The sequence below is a fragment of the Vicugna pacos genome, chromosome X, assembly GCF_048564905.1.
Source record: "Vicugna pacos chromosome X, VicPac4, whole genome shotgun sequence".
NCBI lineage: Eukaryota > Metazoa > Chordata > Mammalia > Artiodactyla > Camelidae > Vicugna > Vicugna pacos.
In genome coordinates this window covers 61,572,622-61,597,322 of record NC_133023.1, presented here as the reverse complement: position 1 = coordinate 61,597,322, position 24,701 = coordinate 61,572,622, and the positions used below count along the sequence as shown (strand labels likewise).

The 24,701-nt window shown below is 34.7% G+C and overlaps 1 protein-coding gene across 1 annotated transcript in view; it reads right to left on the bottom strand.

Annotated features, from left to right (window-relative positions):
- Positions 1-10,710: 10,710 nt before the first annotated feature.
- Positions 10,711-24,701, bottom strand: part of SH3BGRL (SH3 domain binding glutamate rich protein like) — a 68,529-nt gene continuing 54,538 nt past the window's right edge. Inside the window, exons 2-4 of the mRNA XM_015251918.3 lie at positions 21,905-22,090; positions 17,601-17,681; positions 10,711-11,999 (exon numbers count right to left, since the gene is read on the bottom strand). Of these exons, the coding sequence (XP_015107404.1) occupies positions 11,967-11,999; positions 17,601-17,681; positions 21,905-22,090 (300 nt within the window). The 3' untranslated portion in view covers positions 10,711-11,966. The remainder of the gene's footprint in view (positions 12,000-17,600; positions 17,682-21,904; positions 22,091-24,701) is intronic.

The following is a 24,701-nucleotide window of genomic DNA, read 5'->3' as shown; positions in this document are numbered from 1 at the left end:
GCTTAGTCCCAATTTGTAAGCAGGGCCAAAAATTAGGGAAGCTGTCAGTTGTCGATCATGCCCTGGCTGTCTTGGACTGATTGCTACAGAGGTTGTTTGACTTCCTGAATGGATTACTGCAGAGATTGTGTTTGGCTTCCTGAGTTAGTTGTTGCAGGTTATGAGTTAAAGTTCTATTTTTATATAAAGACTAGCATTTGTCTGTTTGTGTATTCAGTTTCACACTCCACTTTCAGAAAGGATCAAAGGTGGCTGAATGTGAGCTAGCAGATACAGAAGTCCTCAAATTCAGGAAATAAATGATGAGTGACTTTTGTGAACCTGGTGATCATGGAGTAGCGGGATATAAACATATCATCCACAGTTTAAAATCAGTTTGTCCTCCAAAATAGAGAAAATGCCCATTATGTGCTAACATTTTCCCACTTTTAACATTTTATGCTTCCAGCTTTCAGGCAGAGACTAAGAAAACTGAGGAGAATTATCATCCAGCATAATAACATTAACTGAAGCTGTCCCAGGAATATAAATTTGGGTATTATAAAATGTTTACTGATTTTGCAGATTCAACACTCTGACAGCCATCCACTGAGAAGGTTTTTTTCTTACCTCCATCCCTAAATCCCCTGTGATAGATTGAATGGTGACCCCTAAAAAGGTATGTCCACATCTTAATTCTTGAAACCTAGGAATGTTACCTTATTTGGAAAAAGGGTCTTTGCAAATGTAAGGATCTTGAGATAAGATCATTCTTATATTATCCAGGTGAATCCTAAATGTAATGCCTCTTTATTAGAGTGAAGCAGGGGATATTATAGAAAGAAAAGAGAGCACCATGACCACTGAGACAGAAATTGGAGTTATGTGACAACATGCCAAGGAATGTCCAGAAGCAACAGAAGCTGAAAGAGGCAAAGAATGGATTCTCCCCTAGAGCCCTCACAGGGAATGAAGACTACTAACACCTTGATTTCTAACCTATTGCCCCCAGGATTGTGAGAAATTAAATGTCTGTTATTTTAAGCCACCCATTTTTGTGATAATTTGTAATGAAAGTCACAGGAAATTAATATTAGACCCCATGTGAAATTTCCCAAAACTAAGACAAAAGGGAATAAAATAACTGGTGTCATGTGTGGTGTCAAAAGAAGAAGAGGGTTTCCTTTACACCATCACGGGATGGATACAGGGATATCCCTAACTTAATATTATAAATGAGAAAGCTAGTGGAATAGGGCAAGAGTCACTCCCAAGTCCCAAGGATCTTTTGTAAATTCTGTAATGCAGATATTTTGAAAAGGCAAGTGGCTACACAATGAAATTAACATGGTTGCATGCTACCAGCATTTCTGAAGAATGAAATAAAACACTAGAAAACAGAAACTAACAAAACAGAGGCTTCAGTGATCACATATTAAAGTGAATAGAATATTTGCAAAAATAAATTAGAAAACACACTAAAACAATGGATGACTGTAGCTTTAAATGATCAAGAACAGCAAATCCTGAGGAAGGGGGCAAGTCTGATTTCCAGAGATACCACATTATGCTACTGTTAGGTGGAGTCCTTTATATGTCTGTTAGGCTTAAGTTATATTGTTATTCAAGTGCCCTATTTCCTTATTGACCTTCTGTATAGATGTTATATTTGTTTTGAAAGTGGAACATTGAAATCTTTAGCTCTTATCATAGAAATATCTCCCTACAGGTCAACATTTGCTTTATATATTTTGAAGTGCCATTGTTTTCTGTGTATATTTATAATCATCTTTTTTTGAAGTATAGTCAGTTACAATGTGTCAATTTGTGGTATACAGCACAATGTCCCAGTCATACATATACATACATATATTCATTTTCATATTCTTTTTCATTAAAGGTTATTACAAGATATTGAATATAGTTCCCTGTGCTATACAGAAGAAGTTTGATTTTACCTATTTTTATATATTTATATATGCAAATCTTAAACTCTTAAATTTATCCCTTCCCACCCTTTTTCCTCCAGTAACCATAAGATTGTTTACTATGTCTGTGAGTCTGTTCTTGTTTTGTAGATGAGTACATTACTGCCCTCTTTTTTCTTTCTTTTCTTTTTTTTTAGATTCCACATATGAGTGATATTATATGGTATTTTTTCTTTCTTTTTCTGGCTTACTTCACTTAGAATGACAATATCTATGTCCATCAATGTTGCTGCAAATGGCATTATTTTATCATCTTTTATGGCTGAGTAGTATTCCATTGTGTAAATATACCACATATTCTTTATCCAGTCATTTGTTGATGGACATTTCAGTTGCTTCCATGTCTTGACTATTGTAAATTGTGCTGCTATGAACATTGAGGTGCATGTATTTTTTCAAATTAGAGTTCCCTCTGGATATATGCCCAGGAGTGGGATTGCTGGATCATACCGTAAGTCTATCTTTAGTTTTTTGAGGAATCTCCATACTGTTTTCCACAGTGCCTGCACCAAACTGCATTCCCACCAGCAGTGTAAGAGGGTTCCCTTTTCTCCACAGCCTCTCTAGCATTTGTCATTTGTGGACTTTTGAATGATGGCCATTCTGACTGGTGTGAGGTGATGCCTCATTGTAGTTTTGATTTGCATTTCTCTGATAATTAGTGATATTGAGCATTTGTTCATGAGCTTATTGGCCATTTGTATGTCTTCATTGGAAAACTGCTTGTTTTAATTTTTTGCCTGCTCTACAAATTTCAGACTTTCCAGTCACCATTATTGTGTGAATTTCCTTAAAATAATTTATATATAGTTATAATTCACATATAAAATAATTCCTACATATATATATATAGGATGTGTATGTATGTATATATATATATATATATATATCCTACATATATAGGATGTATGTGTGTGTGTATACATATATGTATCTCCTATTTGTTTTTCTGTTCTGTCCCCTGAAGAACTCTGACTGATAGGAATTTTGGCATGTAGAGTGGTTCAATAGGAACAGAATCTTAAGGGTGAGTTCTCTCCTGCTTTAGTTCTGGAATTTCTTGAATTGTTTCTTTAGTCTTATTAGATTTAAAGGCATTAATGACTCTATTCCAAATGGTAAAGAGGACATTGATAGTCCAAGGCATTACATGTCAATACAGAAATGTAAAATATCACCATTGGAATTCTTAATCAAATAATTATAAAAAGAAAAGTTCTGAGTGACCATGTATTTGATGCCTTAGAACATTTTTGTTAAGCTCAGGAATATAATGGGATTGGTAGTCTCTTCCTACCTCCATTAGAGAAAATGAGGAAAGGAAAAAATACTATTTTGTAATATTTATTTTCCAATTATAAATGTATGTGGAGAAATTGATTACATATATATAAATATGTATATAGAAAGATAGGTGTAGATAGAGATGCATACACATATAGATGTGTATTCATCTGTTTAGCATCATGATTTAGGATGTGTTTTTCACTGGATATGATAAACAACTAAGTTTGAAAGCCATTATTCTATTAGGTTGAAACAGATAACCCAAACCAAAAGGCAAGGCTCTTTTATATTCTTCTTTAAAAATATACATTCTTTCAGACTGTGTGTGTGTGTGTGTGTGTGCAAGTGTGTGTGACTGGCTTAAGAACATTTGGATTGTTCTGAGTCCCATCTATGACAGAGATGTAATATTGAGATTAGAATATATTTTAAGTTAATTTAAAAAAGTAGACCCACTGCATATAACATAGCATAAGTAACCAAGGTACATTTCAATAATTTTACCCTACTTATACAGAGATAGTTTCCATTCACCTGATTTAATTAGCCAATATGATGTCTATTTATTAAATCCAGTACATGATAAAGATGTTACTAATAATCTGTTCTATATATTTAGTTTATTGGCATAATTTGGGGTCAGATAATTGATACATTAGTCTATGAGCTTTTGTGTTACAGAAAGGTATATGATTTGTAAGATGTGAAAATATGTTTTAAAGTATGAATATACAAAATTAATAATTCCTTCAGCAGAAATACTTGTTCCTCAAATGCAATGGCTTTCAAATTATTCTTGGTAGAACTTTATGGGATCTCTAGGATTTTTAATGTTTGGCAGGGAGCAGGGGAGAGAATAGAGCTAGCCAGACTCACAGTCCTCCAAATACACACAGACACACACATCTATTTCAATCAGAAAAACCACTTACACATCTTCTATACCAGGCACTTACATCATATTTTCCTTGAAGAAAGAGTCGCACCCATCAAATTTAAAAGCACTAAGTTTGACGCAACATTGTAAAATGACTATACCTCAATAAAAAAAAAAGTAAAAAGCACTAAGTAGTGATTACTTCTTAGCCAGAAGTGATCAATATTGGAAACGGAAATACATGTTTTTGAAAAAAAACTTCACGTGTGCACTTTATAATGATTTTTTGTTACTTCACTAGCTTATCTTTCAAAGTAACCCTAAAAGAGGCATAGTAGAAACATCACTGAATTGAGTAAGAAGCCCCAGGCTCTTGACATATTCTTGTTTTGTAAGTCAGCAGGTTTCTGTCTTAGGGTAAATCAATTGATTTTTCTGGATTTTAGTTTCCTTTTTGGTGAAATGAGGTTGGTCTAGACTAAAGTAGCAAATAATTTCTAACTCTTGTGCTAAATCTGGTTATAGTTATTGCCTTTCTAAAGTAATGTGTTTAGAAGGACTCCAAGGCTCAATAGGAAAGAGAACTGTTATTCTTTAACAATATCTTCCATGAACAAAGGAATGGGTAGGGAAAGATTTGGGGCAATTTATTTGACATCCCCAGGCTAGATGATCTCTTGAAATATTTTCCAATCCTAAACAATGTAACAATGTAACATAAAAAAATAACAAGTAAAAAGCCCATCAAGTAAAATGTAAAGCACAGGAATAAATGATAAAATGCAATAAATTTCTGAGCAGATTGACAATCAAATGACGTGAATGGGGCAGGGAGGAAGGGATGAATACGTGGAATACAGGGGACTTTTAGGGTAGTGAAACTGTATGTTACTGTAATGTAATGTAACATTATGATTCTACAATGATGGATACGTGACATTATGCATTTGTCAAAATCAATAGAACGGCAAAACACAAAGAGTGAAACCTAATGTAAACTATAAACTTTAGTTAATAATAACTTATTAATATTAGCTTATCAATCATAACAAATATATGCTACTAATTCAAGATGTTAATAATACTGGAAACTAGGAAATGGAGAGGAGTATATGGGAACCCTCTGCTTTCTGCTTAATTTTTCTTTAAACTTAAAACTGGTCTAAAAAATAGTCTATCAATTAATTTTAAAGGTAAAAAAAACATAAAGTACACTCATTACAAAAGCAGACTGTCAAGTAATGGCAGTAAGGAACATTTCAAAGAAAAATGTGAATACATTAAAGTCTTGTCTACTTATCTAGCTTTTTAACTGATCACAGGCACCCCTGCAATTAATAATAGTGTGCTGACCATGCACAATCTCTACCTTAGCCATACTGAAGTCCTTGTACTTTCTTTAGTGCTCCATAATGTCTCCTCCAACCAGGCCTAGGGTCATGCTGCTGCACTCCCCTTGCTTCGTAACCTAGCTAACTCCTACATAGACTATATGTCTTAGTTTATAACTCATTTCTTATAGGAAAGCATGCCTGTTCACCTCCTACATCCGCCAACACATAATGAAGTATCTCTCCTAAGTCCTTTCTTAGCACCATTTACTTATATTTCTGTATTAGAAATGTGTAGTAATTTGTACTTTTTCGCACACTAAACTATTAGTTTCTTAAAAGTAGAGATAATGCCTTGTTCGTGGTAGTATTCTCATCACTAAAATTTTTCTGCTATGTAGTACGTGATTAAAAATATGGGTTGAATGAATGATTAATTACAATTGTTACTCATAGTAGCACTTTAAAATGTAGACATTATAGAATATAGAGTAAGATTTTTAAGACAAAGTTCTTTGATGATCAAGAATGCCTTTTTCCTTTTTTATTTCCTCAGAGCATATCAAATACATTTTAGGAAACAACAAATGTAGAATGGAATTGGAAAGGCTATTTGCCATCAGCTATGTAAACCTATGTACTACTTGCTGAGGTGTCACTCACTAAACCAGGTGCTTAATTTGTGTTTTCTTCCACTTTCACTTCAAGCTAGTTATTATAAATTTCATATACACAGTATTCCCTGACCCTTTCACTTAATATTTTACTAATACTTAGAAATAGTTAAAAATCAAATATGATTTGCATATATTTCCTCTATTTATTGTGAAGGAAAGTGAAAAGAAATGGAATTATCCATAATTTCTCCAAAGCTCCATCTACATGAACAAAACTGTTTGATTGTTTTGACTGACTTAATCAACTGAAGCCAGGCCAGAAGCTGTCAATCCAATACCTCATTTGACTTTTTCCCCTTACTGAGCTGATAAAGTCAGCACAAGCATCAAAACACTTTGTGAGTGAAGAACCAGATTTAAGTTGGACAAGCTAAATAATTGAAGTAAAATCTGTACTTCCTCTTCTTTATTTTCTAAATTTCTTGCCTATATTTGCCTCAAAATTCCATTTCACAGTGCAGACTTTCTGCTGTCATAGCAACAGCAACATTCAGTAGGACCAAGATCTAATTTTTAAATATAAGTAAAATTTTTTAAAGTGCTCAAGCCTCAGAATATGACTTTATAGTCAACTTTTCAGAAATATATTTATTTTATATACGGAGCCTAGAAGTAGAGAGGGGCAGAAAAGGAGGTTTCCTTTCATACTAACTTTCAGGGTGATGAAATGAGAGGGGGAAAAAAAAACACAGACTGTAGAGTTACTAGGACTTAGGTAACTGCCATTTCCCAGCTATGTGACCCAGGCAAGTTACATAACTTCAGTTTTTCCATCAAAACTATGGAGACAGTAATACCTATTGTATAATTTAGAGTGCTCCAGAGAAACAATAGGAATATATACACACACACACACACACACACATATATGTGTTGCAATAAAATGTGGCAAGAGAAGATTGTCACGTCCCAAGTCTTCAGAGAGTTCCTGGGATGCACCTCACCAAATGAGGGTCCTTGGCCTCACGCAGGAAAGAATTCAAGAGTGAGCCAAAGTAGAGTGAAAATAGATTTATTCAGAGAGATACACACTCCACAGACAGAGTGCAGCCATCTCAGAAGGCAAGAGGGGTGGCCTCAGGGCATGGTGTCATCTCAGAAAGTGAGAGCTGCCCTAGGAGATATAAATTCTATAGGAAGAATGTGGGTATATCTCAGAAGGGAGAGTGGCCCCCAGGGCAGGAGATCCTCTCAGAAAATAAGTGTTTCATTTTTATGGGCTCAGTAATTTCATACACTAAAAAGTGAGAGGACTACTCCAGTTATTTTGGGGAATGGGCATGGATTTCCAGGAATTGGGCCAACATCCACTTTTTGGCCTTTTATGGCCAGCATTGAAACTATCATGGCACCTGTGGGTGTGTCATTTAGCATGCTAACGTATTAGAATGAGTGTATAATGAGGCTCAAGATCTCCTGGAAGTTGAATCTTCTACCATCTTGGGCTTAGTTGGTTCTAACCTTAGTTATGTCCTATCCTTAATTGCTGTGCCATTCTTTTAATGGTTATGCCTTGCCCCCTTACCTCCTGTCTCACATGCATACATTTTAAGGAACTGATTTGTGTGGTTTGAGGGTGGGGTGCTGGTAAGTCTGAAAGTTTGAAATTTGCAAAGCAGGCCAGCAGACTGGAAATTCCAGCAATAGTTGAGGTTGCAGTCATGAGTCATAAAGGCAGTGGGGAGGCACAATTCCTTCTTTCTCAGGGGGCCTAGATCTTTTTCTATTAAGACCTTAAACACAATTCCTTCTTTCTCAGGGGGCCTAGATCTTTTTCTATTAAGACCTTAAACTGATTGGGTAAGATTTACCCACATTACGGAGGATAATCTGACTTACTCAAAGTCTATTGACTTAAATGTTAATCACATCTCAAAGATACTTTCACAGCAATATCTGGACTGGTGTTTGATCAAATATCTGGGCATTATAACCTAGACAAACTGACACACAAATTTAAGCATTACACCTACGTATCATGGCTGTTGTGAAGATTAAGTAAAGTTATGTAGGCAGATGATGTAGCAGAGTGCCCAGAGTAAGTGCATTGCCTTCACCATGCCCAGTAACAATCCAAATAATTAGGATTCATGTGAAGAAAAAGAAATGAAGAAGGAAAAGGTGCTCTACATGCTCTGGAGCCACTTTTGCTTTACATAAAGGTGGGGAAATGGAAATAAAGTTGTAAAACAGGTACCACTACTATCTCTCTGCCTCTTCCCCTATATTAATCCAGTAGTAATGAAAATTAATTACCCAGTAGCAATATAAACTGGTAACTCTAGGTCTTTAAGAATCACAGTCAGTCAAACGACTTGACCAATTTCTGAAATTGAGGCCTTTTCTCTATTCCTACAGTATGGATATTTTAATAATAAACCTAGGAAGATCATCTACTTTGAAGGCTGTGTCATTTTGATAAAACTTGCAGGAAACCTATTTTTCCCATAATCCCACAGTATGATAGGTTGGAAGGACTGAAGTCATACTGTATTTCCATGTACCCCTTGCAAGCAGGTTAGGGCCAAAGAAAAATAATGTTATTTTTTTTAATTTGTGGAGGAAGATATATTTTATTATGAAAGACAATCATGCTATGCTTTTGTAATGGTGGAGTAAGGAGCATGGCAAAACTTCCCCCATCAAAATAGCAATTTGAGTGAAGAAAATTATTTTGAAAGCTTCTGAAAGTTATCCTCAGGGCACACAACTATATTGGAATAAGAAATGACACTAGATGATAACTTACTTGCAGAGGAAGGAATAAAGAGAAGCAAAATGGTAAATAAGGTTAATATGCATATATAACCCCTCTATATTTGTTCAGTTCTCTCCCTTAGGGTAATAAAATTATCCCCTTGGATACAAGATCCCTCAATTTCAGGTTTTTTAGATTTTTTTTTGTCCAGAGGAATCCCCTTCATATTTCATATAATGGTTAAACAAAAATGAAACATAAAGGCTATGGATATCATAAGAAAGGAACTGAAAAACTCTTCTTCCAGTACTGGTGACAGAGATGGGATGGGAGAAACATTTAGTGGTCTGTCATCTTGTGCAAAAGATGATCTTAACTTAAAAGGCTGTCTAGCAGAGTAATAAGTAACAGGTGCCTGCTCCCTGTCCCCAGACACACTTTGCCTGATCACCATTAGGTCATGCATTAGACCCATGCATGAATGGGTCACTAGGAAGTGCAAGCATTTCCCACATAAGCTAGAGTAGCCACATGGTACAAGAAATTCCACTCATCCCTGGGTTTCCTGCCTGTCAGGAGGAAGTTAGGAAATCTCACTGCTTCCTAAGCCCTCTTCCCTTATATGCATTTCTGGAAAACCTATTAGTAGAGAAGAGAGAATTTTGCAATCCTGTGTAACTCCCTAACCCTACCCCAAGAGTCATAGTAGATGGTGATGTGTGAATATTTATATACACATATGTGTTTATATAGGTTTAATTTCATACATAAAAGTAGACAATTACATATTGTACCCTAAATAATAATAATAATAATAATAATAATAATAATAATAATAATAATAATAATGTTGATGATGATGATGAAACTGTTTCTAAAATTTCTTGTTCCTTGTATCTGGAAATGAAGAGAGTTTTTATATTGGGGAACCATGTCTCTAGTCTGGCTTAGGGTGCTGGTTAGAATTTGGAGGTAACAGAGCAGACCAGCACACCAGTGGAGGTGAAGACTTTTGGAAATGAGTATCTCAGAAAATGAGTGGTACACACTCCCAACATCAGAAAGTTGAATCAAGAGCAATCTAGGAAAACAAGGGGCTCTGTTGCTCATGGAATATCACAGAGAACCAAACCCCACCTTCTCTCTGCTTTGCTTTCAGGTTTGTGTATTACTTTCACTAGGTTAGTTATTGCAGCTTCTTACTATCTCTTGGTGTTTTGTGGGTTTATAGAATAGTGGGACAATTTTTGGTCTTTCATAAAAGGGGCCTCAGCATGGCCTTGAAGGCATTTCCCTAATATTCAGAATTTCACTTGCTTTTCTTAGGTCTACCAGACATCTAGTGCTCAGCTGACAAAAAAAAATCAATTTGGAAAGACTTAATACAACCTTTTACTTTAAATATATATATATATATGTTAATTGTACATTGTAGTTAAGTAGATATAAACATCTAGAAATGCCATCTATTTTAAAAGAATGTCTGTTTTTTGAGAGTGTTAACTTATTTGATACTAAAATAAAAGTAAAAATGCCTACATAAAATACTACAAGTAGGATCATCAGCATTTAATAAAGCTCAGGAGAAAATATTGATGAAATTTTTTTTAGCATTTTCCAGAATCTATTACAAAACACCCTGTTTACTCGAGAGTTCTCCACAGCATATTTTTGTACACAAAACAATGGAATAATTATTTGTTTGACTCCAGTGTGTATGCAAAATTCAGAGCTCTAAGGAGGAAATTTAGAAATTTCATTCAAATTGTTTTCTTTTTGTTATTTTCACTTTTCTCCTTCCCCACCCTCTAAAAACTATATTATTAATCTAAAGTTATTATTACACTATTTAGAAACTCTGTAAACATATAAATTATGTTTCTCAAAGTAGTAAGTTTATTTTAAAGTATTGCATCAAGTTTGAATCTCCGTAAACAAAGCCATGTCTTCATTATATACTGATTTTGGCAAAGAGCACAGACTTGCATCAGATGATATGATAAAGTAATTTAAAGGTGTTTGCTTTTAGCAATAAAATAATGTGGAACTAAAGTACAATATATATGTCTCCTGGATGATTTAGGTCATAATGTTTCTTGTCTTCTTGTAAGTTTTGAAAATTAACATTTTTAAATTGATCCTTTTATCTGATACTAATTCTATTCAGTGGAATGGAGGCATAGAAATGATTCTCTCTGCTTAGATTAATGTACTCATACAGTATATGCCTAAGCTAAAACAAAAAGGTCAAACGTCTGAGAGACAGTGACATTTGTGATCACAAGTTGTTTTGAAAGGGAAAAAATGAGTTCCAGTGTATTTAAAAATAGTTAATTAAAAATCTGAGTTCCTTGCAAAAGAGGCCATTTTAAACTTATTTGCCATCCCACTTCCATAACATACATATGCATATTTCACTGGGGCAAGCAACTTAGTAATATGATTGCATCATAGCTGTGTACTTAAGCAAGAAACTTGTCAACTGAATACATTATTTTTTTTTGTGGGAGGTCACCAGTGTTGACTGGATCAGATCAGATCATTTTCTAATCACTGAAATATGCAATGAAAGGCTATGTTTATAATTCTAGAAAACCTGTGGTTCAGTACATAGAAGTTTCAACTACAGAAGAATGGCAATGTTATAATTACCATAGGAAATTGTCTGACATATCATAAACATTACCTGCAGCTACTTTTTAATCATAATAATGTCACATCAAAAAGGTACATATTAAATGAGGCAATCTGGGAATAAGAGATTCTTTCTTTCTCTCTCCTTTTAAAATTTCTCAATGGAGAACTATGGATATACTTAAGCTGCAGTAAATAATACCAAAAAAGGGAACAAGTGTTTGCTTTTTAAAATTATTGAAATACATAAAATGCCTTGGCAGACAACAATACTATTCCATGACATCTACTTAAAATTGTATGTTCATCTCCAAAGCTCATCATAATGTTCACATTGTAATTATGTATTCATTTTGATTGTTTGCATTTGAAAACAACAACTAATCTATTATTTCAACATTAAGCCTATTTCTGTTGAAGCCAAGATAATTTTGCTAATTTATAAAAGCAAAGGAGACTCCTTTTTCAGGATGCTTAAGGCAGAATGTTTAAGGTTCATTCTTGCTGCTTTGCCTGAGCTTCTGCTTCCTGAAATGAAAAACAAACAAAACAGATTTAAATATCACAAATCAGACATCCATGTGTATTTTGGTTAGACTATATAGTATCTCAAATTACTAAGACTATTTAAAATCAGAAAAATGGCCCCCAGAAAAGACTGCTTACAAATTCTGAATAGAAAAGCTATAAAATAGAAACTTTGGCTAGAAACAGATGTCATAGAGAACTGTCTGGTCATTACTAATTGTTTGAAATAATTCCATAAAAGCAAATGATTTACAATTATAGCTGACATTTTATTTAAACGTAGATGATGTCCTTTTTGTGTGATTTTTCACAAAAATTGAGTGTTCAAAAACATTGTCACCCACAGTTTACAGTCAGTTGGGGTTTTGTTTAATTAAGGTTTAAGTTACTTTTAAAATGTGTTGTTTGTTAAAATGTTGTTACTTTTAAATTTCATTTCAGTAGGCACGAAGAGGTAAGGTCATCTTTCTTTTCTTGTGGACAGTGAGTACTTCTAGCATAGGAACTCTGACTTATGGGTATGTTCTGGCACCTAACTTAGTACTTGGTACAAAATAAATTAAACAAAAGTTTATGGAATTAAAGATGGGTGGCAAGAGTGACTTTGGTGAAAGAAACTTCAGACTTAAGTTGTAGAAATCATGTATGCTAGACAATATTACTCTAAACACCTGTCACTAATTGAATACTTTGACAGTCTCATGAGTAACAGCAGCTTCATATTCCAAAGTAAGCCTCTGATATAACCTCAAAAGAAGGGGGAAAAGCAAACAAATAAAAAAAAAGATGCTACATTTTTGCCAAAAAAGAGGTAGAAATGATAGAAATAAGGAAACTAGAGAACACTGTAATTCATTCGCAATACATCTGGAACACACAGATGTCATACACTACTGATTCACCTTCCAAAATCCCCAGTCAAAAAAAAATGTCCTTAAGTTAGACATTTCAGAAGTTTCTTCTGAAACTTCTAGCATAGTGTTTGGATGTCAAAATGAATACATCTTAGGCCCACACTATGCATTTTGTTTCATTTTATAGAACAAGCTTCCAAAATTTTTCTCACACAACATAATAAATTTTATATCAAGGCCCCTCAATGGCCCAGCACATATAGTTGGGGAAGCAGTGAGATAAAAATGTGAGTATGTCCTAATGTGAAGTCCTTCTTATGAGCTCCTAATGACTCTGAGTAACTAGTATTTTGGAGACAGTCTAGTTCCCTAAGTCACATCTTATCAATCTTTGCTGTAATTTATCATAAATTCCTCAGTTATCCTTTTTAATGGAAGAAATCACTAGTACAAACATCCAAAACAAAAGGCAATTCAAAAATTATTTGTAATCTTTCTTTAGAATATATTATATTTAAATTATTCACTTTTCTAATTGTTTTATTCATCAAATATGTAAATTGTCCTAAAAGCTTTATTATTACCTAAAAATAAGCAGCCAGTATATGTAGAATCACGTTATTTAATCAACCAGAAAGCTTTAGAAACTGGCATATGAGGTGTTCCCCCCCTCCACTCCTACTATAAACATCATTCTATAAATGTACTAATTTTGAGTCAGATAATTCTGGGTTTAAATTCCATATCTGCTACTAAATTATTGTGTAGCCTTGAACAAATAATGTAAATTATCTGAGCATCAGTTTCCTTCTTTGTAAAATGGCACTGAGAACACCTAAGCTCATAAGGATGGTGTAAAGATAAAATGAGATGTATGTGAAGTGTCTAGCTCAATGTTTTAGCCCACTGCAGGTATCCATCCTTCTTTCCTGCTTTTCTCCATTCCACTTTTGGCCTAGTAACTAAGACCAACACCACAGCTAAGTGTTATTACATACACTTCTCTTGGAGATGCAGTAGAATAGGATGGGCTTAGTGGAAATAGAAATCCTTCAAATTTCACACTAGGGGCAGATTTCCATGGCTCCTCCATAGAGGAGGGTAGTTCAACCAAAGGTAAGGAGAACATTTTTTAACCAGTATCTTCTATTCCCTCAACATATTAGTGAGCATAGTTCTTCAGGAGCATGTTGGTTTTCCCCTCAACATGAACATCACTGGATTATTATTTTTTAGTAAAAATATATGCTATTTGATTTCATATCAAAACTACCAACTACACTGCAATGTAAGAAATGCTAGTGCTAAGAACTAATCTTTTGTATTAATAAAAGAATACATAGTAAATATTTATATACCATGTTTAAATGCATCCAATATACAAAAAAAATGAAAATTACTTGTCTTCCAGATAAGAATTCTTTGCTTTGTGGAAATATTTGGCAATGGGTATTTTTAAATATCAAGCTTTCCAGTGTAGTGGTTTTTAATAATTTTTAAATGTAAAGAGAATGTATGCTAATTATTTGGAAAATAAAGAAAGGGAGAAAAACATGCACATTAGCTATTACAGTTCCTTTCAGTCTCTTTTTATCCTATACATAGATTTTAAATGTAATTAGAATGTTAATTATACAGTAAAAATAGTTTTGCAGCTCATTATAATGTATCTTTTCACAAACTATCATTTTTTAACGAGAACATGAGTTCATTCAGTGCATAAACCATTTTTGCTGACTCTGTTTTTGGATATTTAACTTGTTTCCAAATTTTTTAAGCTTATAAATAACATTTGATTTGTTTTTATCCATAAAGACTTTTCCATGTATAGAATTATTTTATTAGGCTTCAATACGCAATGAAATTACTGGATAAAGAACTATAAATATTTTTGAGGTCCTTGATACTTATTTGGCATTCTGGTTTTCAAAAGGCAATACCAATTTATACTGTCACCAATAATATATATGTTTCAAAGCACTCTTTTCAACACTGAGCATTCTCACTGTTTTATATTTGCTAACTTTATAGATAAAAATGGTATCTCATTTTGTCACATTTCTATTTTATTACCGGTGTACTTTCCCAATGCAGGTTAATTAGTAGTATTTCTTGTTTTGTATACTTTCTGTTCAGCCAGTTCTTTCTGGAAGGTTTATTGTTCTGTTAAATTAAAGAGGAGGGGACTCTGAAAGCTGAGCTGAAGGATAGAAAAATCATCCTTCTGATATTGAATTTATCACTTTTAATCTTGGAAAAACCTATTAAATATTAACATTCAAAATCTCCCTATCACCAAACCACTCTTTAACTCCAGTCAATTCCAGACCTCTTCTTGTTATCCCAATCTACCATTTTCCCCTAGTTCAAGTCTTGATAACATCTACTTTTTCTTTACTCTATTCCTACTCTTAGGATTGAACAAAGATGGAAAAAACACTACAAACAAGCTGACTGGCTCCACTATGAGTTCATCAACTCTAACTTTAGCTGGGCCTCTCATTTTGCTCAGCCATCCTTCCATTCATGATTTTAGCCTACACCTTAGCTTATTTTCAACAAGTGAATCCTTTCAATTCTCCTCAAATTTCCCATCACTCCTAGCAGATGATCTTTCTTCTTACTTCATAATAAAGATAAGATGTTTTCAATGTGAACTTTCCCATAACCTCCACACACATTAAAATTTCTATTTTTATCCTCTCCTCATTCCCTCCAGTCTCAGAAGAAAATTGCATGCCCTCTCCTTCACAAGACTAACTCCTCTCTTGGATCATTCATTTTTCTGTTTCGTTCATGATTTTTGCTTCATTTTCCAATCACTCAGGTTAGAAGCCTCAGAGATAGCTTCAATCCTTCCCAGTTCTTTACATATCCAAGTATTTTATAAGTTGCTAAATCTTATCACGAGTGATATTTCTGTGTCTGCTAACTCCATCTTCTTCTATGGCTGCTATATCACTTTAGGGCTTCTCCATCACTTTTCTGGACTCTGAAGGTATCCACTCACAGGTCAACCCATCTCTAACATATCATTTCTCCAATGTTTCACAATCATTACCATTGCCAAGTGTATTTTCTTAAGACATAGATCAAATCACATCTTAAAATACAGAAATAATCACATTACTGTCTTCCTCCATTTCCTATCATGGCTTTTAGATGTCTAGAAGATAAAGCTGAAGTTATCCAGCACAGCATTCATAATCTGGTTCCAACCTGCCTAGCCAATCTCACTCACCTCTTAATGAATCCCCCTTTATTTAATATGTCCTATACTGGATTCATGCTATATTACACTCTGCTCCCTGAACATATCATCAGGTGTAGCTACATCCCAATGCACTGGTTCTTGTTGCTGCCTCTGTGAAACATGCTTAGTTTTACTTCAATATTTCAGAATCCCTAACAGCTCAAATGCTACTTCCTCTATGAAACTTTCCCCAAATCCCTAAGTAGTAATTTATGATTATTTCCTCTGGATGCCTACAACACTTTATTCACACCAGTCATACAGAATTTATTAGTCTGCATGTCCTTCACTAGGTTATAAACACTTTGAAGGTAAAGACTATGTTGTATTCTCTGTATTTGCCCTACAATCAATATCAAGTCAATGTTTGACACTCAGTAAATATTTATTGAATGAATAAATGAATGAATGACCTCTACTTTTCATTGAAAGAGAGAGTCATCAGTCATAGAAAACAGACTATCTTTCCTTTTATACTTCCTCTAATATGCACTGAAATTAATGACTTAACTCAGACTTTACTAACTTCTTTAAAGAAAAATGCCTTACCTAACATTTCCTACAACTTGAGTTACAGAAAACCTAAAATAAGATATTTTATCCATGGGAAAAGAAAGTTTGGCAAGAAAACAGAATTTCACAGTGACTCAAACAACAATGCCTGTAAATGGTCTCTAGTGAAAACACAGACTCTCAAAATTGTAGGAGGAGCTGGAGTTTGAAGAATCTGTTTAACATAAAATTAGCTTCCAAGAGCAAAATGTAAAATAACAGAGCAGGGGACATACATTTTGATTAAACCAGACTGTGGGTAAAAGTAATAAAGTAAGAGGCAAAGGCATATTTGAAGTTCATCGCTTTGAGACATTTCATAAAATAGGCAATTTAATATTTGATTTTTTTTTTCTTTATATGGTCTCCCCTGGGAACACCGCCACTTGGAAAATTAATTTGTTGTTGACAGGGGAAAAGCTCCAAATTCAGCCAGCAATTTAGTGACCAGTTTTGACATTCAAATGTTCTTAGTTAATTTGAGTGGGTGACTCTAGCATTTGCTCTCACACAAAGATAATAGATACTGCCAGGAAGATTACTATGAACTAAGATGCTTTCTATCCATGTAGAACTGTGTATGACAGCTGGAATGGTAGAGTCTTTAAAATTGCTAACCATTTATTTGAGAATGGGTCAATGAGAAGTTTACTGCCTTGGGTAGCTTGATAGGGAAGTCATTTCACCTACCTCCCATTCACATACTTTATGTATTTGATTATGCACATCTGACTGCCCTATTAGGGGTTTTATGTATTTGATTATGCACATCTGACTGCCCTACTAGGGGTTAAGTGCATGCAGAGCAGGGATCTTTCCCTTTAGCTATGTTGCACTGACTCTGGCTTAATCTGAGTACTTAATAAAGGTGGAAATCTTACTGATTAAAAAACCTAGTAGCAATAAAATGGCCTATAAAGAAGGGAAAAAAAAGAATCATACCTTTGAACCAGGTGGGGCTGTCAAGCCTAAAAAGGCATACACTGCATTATTTTCTCTGGCTTCAAAGAAGGCATCATAGTCCTTGATAAAAAGAAGGTTAAGAAAAATTAGAAATATTCAACCAAGAAAGGAAAGAAAAGGGAACATTTATGCAGAATGATCTGACTGGTCAGTATCTTTGAGGGCAGACAGGCTAACTAACTTCCATAATACTAGAATTCTGGACAGAGTAGTAAAGAGGCAAGGCTTACTGGATCCCAATTAATGTGCGTTAGTAGATATGCTGTTCTTTCATACCACATAGAACTTAAATCTGCTTCAGGGCAAGTGGCTTTCTCCACAGCCCAAAGCGGCCAACTATTTGCCAGTAAGACATTGCTTATTTTTGATACGAGGCTGTTGTTCCAGTTCTCCGTTATTTCTCTTCCATTATTTATTAAGGTAGAAATGTTCTCAGAACCTACAGTGAGCCAGATAGTAACTACATATGCCCATGGCCATAAAAACAGTAAATCTGTGCTGTGTTTGGTGGAAGGGTATGGGATTTTCATAAAATATGACTGGAAGAGCAAACAATACACAAAATGTTTCAATCCAGGCATCCAATAAAACCTCACATGATTAAATTTGATTGGGCTGCCCATAGTCATCCTCTAAGCCACCACACATGCTCCAAAAGTAACAAATATAATTATCTAAATTTGACTATGACATATAATCAATAGCCAACCAACTTAGAAAGCACAGCCATTGTCTATACCTGCCCTTAGTTTGTTTGATTTAGAACATACAGAGAGAAACTTGGCATTTTGGCTGATTTATTAGAGGTAAAAAGTACCCATAATTTGCTGACTTCTCTAGAGATTGCATCACCAAAAGATCAGCAATTACAGGGTTCTTTTCTAGCACGTATAATTCCTGGCACCCGGAAGATCTAGAAGTATAAAGTTTAAGGCCTCTTAAGCCATTGATGACCCTAAATTTGAACCACATCCCAAGAAACATCAGAATTCCTCTCTTATTTAGGGACTTTTTAAATACAGTGTTATTTAGAGCCACTGAGATCCCCTCAAGGACTGACTCAAAGCATCTTTTTGGTACCCTAGATATTGACAAAGGAATAAAATAAACAAAACACATTTATAAGCAGCCTCCTATACTCTTTGAACTCACCATCCAAAAACAAAACTAACTGGATCTTTATACAAATTCTATACTGAGACACATGACCTATAAGCTAATCAAAGTAAAAAAACAAAATACATCATCACTATACTCAGGCACTTGGAAGTAACCTCAAGATGCTAGTTAAAGGAGCCCAACCGTTATACAAAAAGTATTTCTTATTATCATCAAATCAATAAAAATAACCCGTGTTAGTCTTTAAAATCATGTGAAAGAAAGCAGGTCTTTAACTACATTGAAATCTAATTATAAAATACTATGTAGGGTACTCTAGTTATCTCTGTTTCAAGTGTTTTGTGGTCAAAGTACATTATTTTTTGCCCTCAAACTTAGCAAACACAAACAGATTGTAACTCTGAGAGAAAAGAATAGCAGTTTCTCAATTAAGCCAGATTAATTAATTTATTCTGCAGATATGTATTGAGTACTTACTACATGCCAATCACTATTCTTGGTATTAAGAATACAAGACTGTGACATAATCTGTTTCTTCTGTAGGAATTTTCTTGAGGAAAAATAAAGATACTTTATTGACATCTCTGGGATTCCAGTAACATCAATCCAGAATGTATTCTACTATATATTGGTATCATATTAATTATTTCATAGAAATGTGCTTTAGTTCTTCATATACATAGCATAAGCTCTTTCAGAAGAGGACTACCCTTAAAAATTTTGTATCTTCTATAGCAGAGCTTCATCTATGTTGGTAGGGTAATTGTTTCAGTCACATCCTAATCTGGAAATAAGAACCTAAGCTATAATTCAGTGATTCTTAAAAGGAGGTAATTTTTCCACCACAGACATCTGACAAAGTCTGGAAACCTTTTTGGTTTTTTCACAACTGGGAAGGTGCTACTAACACTCATGGATAGAAGCCAGGGATGCTTCTAAACATCCTGAAATACACAGGGCAGCCCCCATGAACCCAAAATGTCAGTAGTGCCAAAGTTGAGAAAACTTGAGATAGTTTAAAGAAGGGAACTTAATATGAAGAACTACTTACAAAGGGTTAAAGAGCTGAGAGGCAGACAGGACATGGTGAGGCAACCCAGAGACTAGCAATGGCAGGAAGCTGCCACCACAGCTAGTGCTGGAGGGAAAAGTGGAGAAGGTGGTATTACAGAGCTAGTCCCATGAAGGAGCTGTAGCCACTGTCATGGAAACCTCCAAAAACAAGAAGGAGAGAGATAACTTGGTTTTTCCTCTCCTCCTGTCATCCACTCTTCCAAACAATGCTTCTTCTTATCAGCCACACCTAATAGGCAGCCATTTGGTAATGGACACTGGGAAATATAATTTGCTGAGGTCAGCTCCCCAACCCAATACAAAATAAAGCAATAAAAGAAGGAAGATGGGATCTTGGAGTAGACAGGAAACTAAACAATGTAGTGGTTTAAAAGAAAGAGTAAGAGCTTCAGGATAAAACAGATCTAAGTTTAAATCCTAGCTGCAACATTTACTAGTCATGTGATTTAGGAATTCAGTTAACCTCGTTTAGGCCTCAATTGCTTCATCTGTAAAATAGGAATAACAGTACCTATTTCATGCGATTTGTATGAGAACTGACTAATATTATACACATAAAGTATGTAGCACAATATACATATAATACACTTTCTATGAATGATTGCTATACACTTTTCTCCCTAAGAGTCTATATAGGGACAAATCTTAATTTTTATCATTATTAAACTCCTAACTTGGTGCCTGGCACACAGCAGGCAATCAACAGAAATTGGATTCCTTTTCCATTAACACCATTTGTTTGGTTTGAGTCTCACCTCCTGCCCCTTCCTTTCCTTCTTCCCATTTCTTAGTGACACTTGCCTTTTTTCCATAACATACTCCATTCCCTTGCAGTGTGGCTTCCAAGGGAGAAATAAACCAGGTAAACGTGGCTTCTCATTACCCTTATAACCCAAAATGTCTTTGTTTTTAAAAGGCAAACAAATTGAAATTTGTGCTTCAAAAAAGAAAGGTTAAGACAATATATGCTGGCTTCGATTGGACTGGATGACCTCTGAAGCCTCTTCCAGCCCTTGAAAGTCAACAATTTGCAGAAATTTCAAATATAGAGGCACTGAGGTTTCACTATCTAAATGAACAGCTGAATTGCCTTTTCCTTATCTGCAGAGTATGTCTTTACACATTGGCCCTGTTTGCAGAAACAGAAGAAATCTTCAGGCCCCTCCTCAGAACTGATGAATTCAATTCACAGAGAAAATATTTTACTTCTGAATTTTGCCATATCCTCCCCCAGATGCTCTGAAGTGGCACATAAAAGGATCCCCACCAAAAAGTATCCTCACTCCCATATAAACCTATGAGTTAGAATATTTGGATTGCTGGCCCTAAAAACATTTTTTCCTCAATTATGCTAATTCTGAGGACATAGCAAAGCAAACAATTCTTTACTGGAAATTCCTATAGCCCTTCCATATGATTTCTATACCAAGTCATCACATGGATGTGGCTTCATAACCACTCTCTGTTTCAAGTGTGTATGATTATACCCACATGCCACTCCCAACCAACTCTTTAAGAAAAGAGGCTGTTTTCTATTAATACTTGTACTTGCCATGGTAACTAGAATGGCCATAGGGTACAAATGTTACTTAAATATCCAGTGAATAAACAATGAAGGGAACTACTTCACAGTTTAAATGAAGACTAAACAAGATGGCATACTTGAAAGTACCAGTCACAAAGTAAAAACTCTATTTTTGCTTCCCTCATTCCATACATAAGTTCAATTAGCTAACTCAGAATTTTAAGAACATTCATTAATGATACCAAAATAGAAATATTACCTTTTAGCACAAAGTAAGATATTCCTCTTTTTAAATTGATTTTAATCTAAATAAGTAAAACACCTGACTTTTCAGAGGCTTCTTCCTGGACATACCAGAAACAGTATAAATGCTCTGGTTTGTATTTATACATTCACAGGTATTTTGGTGACTGACTCATCCCTTTGTTTTCTAGTAGAAGGCAAAATACTCTAGCTGCCTAGGATGGATGCATAGGATGAACAGAAGAAATGACTGTATGAAGATGTGGGGTGAGGGATTTAAGGTAATCATTTGAAAAAACAAGAATTTAAATTGGTTCCTTACCCCACGGTACTGGCTTTCATTGAAAATCTGAGGCGGCAGGGGGTACCCTGTTGCTGGTCGACTGTTTTCAGGTACATTTTCTCTCATCCACTTCCGATTCTCTTCATTGGCTGCAATATCTTTTTCTTCAAATCCTATCTTGTTAGCTTCTAAGAAACCAAGTACATCTTGCTGTTTCTTCTTAATCTAAGACATAAAAGAAAAGATACTATATTGTTGAAAAAAAGTGTTTATTGTTTTTATTTTTCAAATTCAACAAAAAGTGTTATGAACCAGCAGAAATGAAATCAAAATCCGTGGTTCACAGATACATGGTTTTCCCTCTATTATTTTATCATTAATGATGTATCACAAGTGGACTGAAGAGCTTTCACTTCACAGATCCTTTTATCAATCTGACTTTTTCTTTTTTTTCCATTGAAATTCCCGCACCTAATCATGCAGAAGAAAAGCTAGCTAATGCATATCAATAACCTAAAGTGAAATTAACTCAAAAGTGTGAGTAGTGGGAAGATGTGTTTCAGCCCTTGTTGAAAGTCATTCCAAATGATCTATGTCTACTTCCTGTCCTAATAAGCATCATATAGTTAACAGAAACGAATCTTTCCTTGAGAATGTTACAAGCCACTACATCTCAGTTTTTATCATTTAGAACAGAAACTGAATAAGAAGATATAAGAGCTAAGCCCACGTGTATAGTAAGTTTGAAATATACCTGTACTATACATTAGCCTTTAACATGTGCTGCAAAGGAATCTTAGAGATAATACACTTATTTTGTCTATTAATCATACCTAGGTGAGAGCTTTAAAATAGTAAAATTAATACTTTTTAGTTAGGTTTCCCCTCTGATATGCATTTCTTTTAGAACCTTAATTCATATATCTATAGTAATTTATCCAAATTTAAAACTATTAGCAAACAGTTCTGAACTGCAGAGCACAATCAATAAATGTTTCTTCATGGGGCTACATTAAAAAGACACATGGAGCAGAAACATTAGAAATATAAAATCAAAAGAAACAGTCTTCCTAATGGAAATTAAAATGCAAAATAAAAAAATTTTCATATAGTCAAATCTAGATTTATACCGTGCCCCTCCAACACACACATGCATGCATATGCAGAGGTTGTATTTTTGTCCTTGTAACTTGCTATGAGTAATTTTCTCTCTCTTCACACAACCCCAGGAAAAAAAATTCTCAACTTCTTCCAATAGGAACTGGAATCTCTACAGGCTATTTAGATCAGAGTACAGAATGTCCTCCTTTAAAGATCTGTTACAGCCCAGCAAAATTTGCAGCAAGATAATTTTTCTAATAGGAATCCTATTTCCTTATTAACTTATAAAGTCAAGCTTTCATTCATAAACATAACATATACCCTCTTTTCAATTTTGAGGATAAACAATGGAAAAGTCAGTAAAATAATCAGGAGTGATGGAAGGTTCAGTTAAATCAGTGGTTCTCAATCTCCATGATACAATAGGGAGTGTTCAGTTTGTATGAAGTGTGTCAAGTAATTTGTCCATTATTTGTATATTTACAAATTTAAGTAGATAAAAAGATGCCCCATAAATATGGTACTTTTAGGCACTTGGCATTCTTTCTGAATGAATTAAGAGTTAATGTTATAGCTAACATGCTAAGAATTATACATGGCCCTGGGTGAGTGTCATCTGTCATGTTTGTGTGAGAGACAAAAGGCAAAGGACCTTTAAGATAAATGACTTTTTGAAGCCTTTCCCACCTTATTGAATGCTTATATGTTCAGAGCACTGTTCACTGTTTGCTGAGTTAAGGTGGTGGCCAGGCCTAGTATCACTGAACATTACAGTAAACCTTCACTGATATCTTTACCCTCTAGCCATCAGCTGTGGACCACAAGTATTCCTCCCATGCTCTGGAACTGCCTGACAAGTACACATGCCTCCTAGCATGTTCTACATCTTTGTAAGGCTGACCAGAATGGGCTATAATAACACTTTTTTAAAAAAGTTATTACTTTTAAAATTTTATTTTATTTTTATTTTTTAATGGAGGTACTGGGGATTGAATTCTGGACCTCCTGCATGCTAAGCACGTACTGTACCACTGAGTTATAACCACCCCCCACATAATAACACTTCTTAAAGTAGAACCTACTTTAGGTAGAACCTGCCCTGGTGAACATGAACAACTGACCATCTTTGAATTGTCAGGAAATGTAAAAAACATTGTTTCCTAAATTGATCATATCTGTAAGTCTAAAATTTCACATATCAAGTTTATTTCTAACAAACGACCTTTTATATATAAAGAGTTACTGCCTACAGGCACATGTTCACTACAATACATCTTAATATTGGATGACGCTAATTTCCTAATTCCCTGGGGGAACTTAAAGGGACACAGTCAACAGATATGACTGAAAACCATACACTGCCAGAGCAATTAGGAATGAGTGTCACAAAGATTCACTAAGAAATAAAATTTAAATTTCTTATAGGAAAAGAAAGTAGTCTGGAGTTACAAGGTTACTGACATTCTTTTCAGCACACAAATGCATTTGTAAGTGGACAATGGCACTGTAGGAATTTAAAATCAATCTTTTTGAAAGAGCAAACCACACCCTTCCCCTCCACCCAAAGAATGCCAAGTTATTTCTGCTCACATGTCAGGGTTTGAGGTTCAAGGTACCCTTCCTAACAAAGGCACAGAGCAGGGCTGCTGAACAACTGTTGTCTACAGGAAACAACTTGTCTCCAGCTAGCTTCAGTAAGTTTCTTGTCTGTCATCCCAAGGGTCAAGTTCCTTTT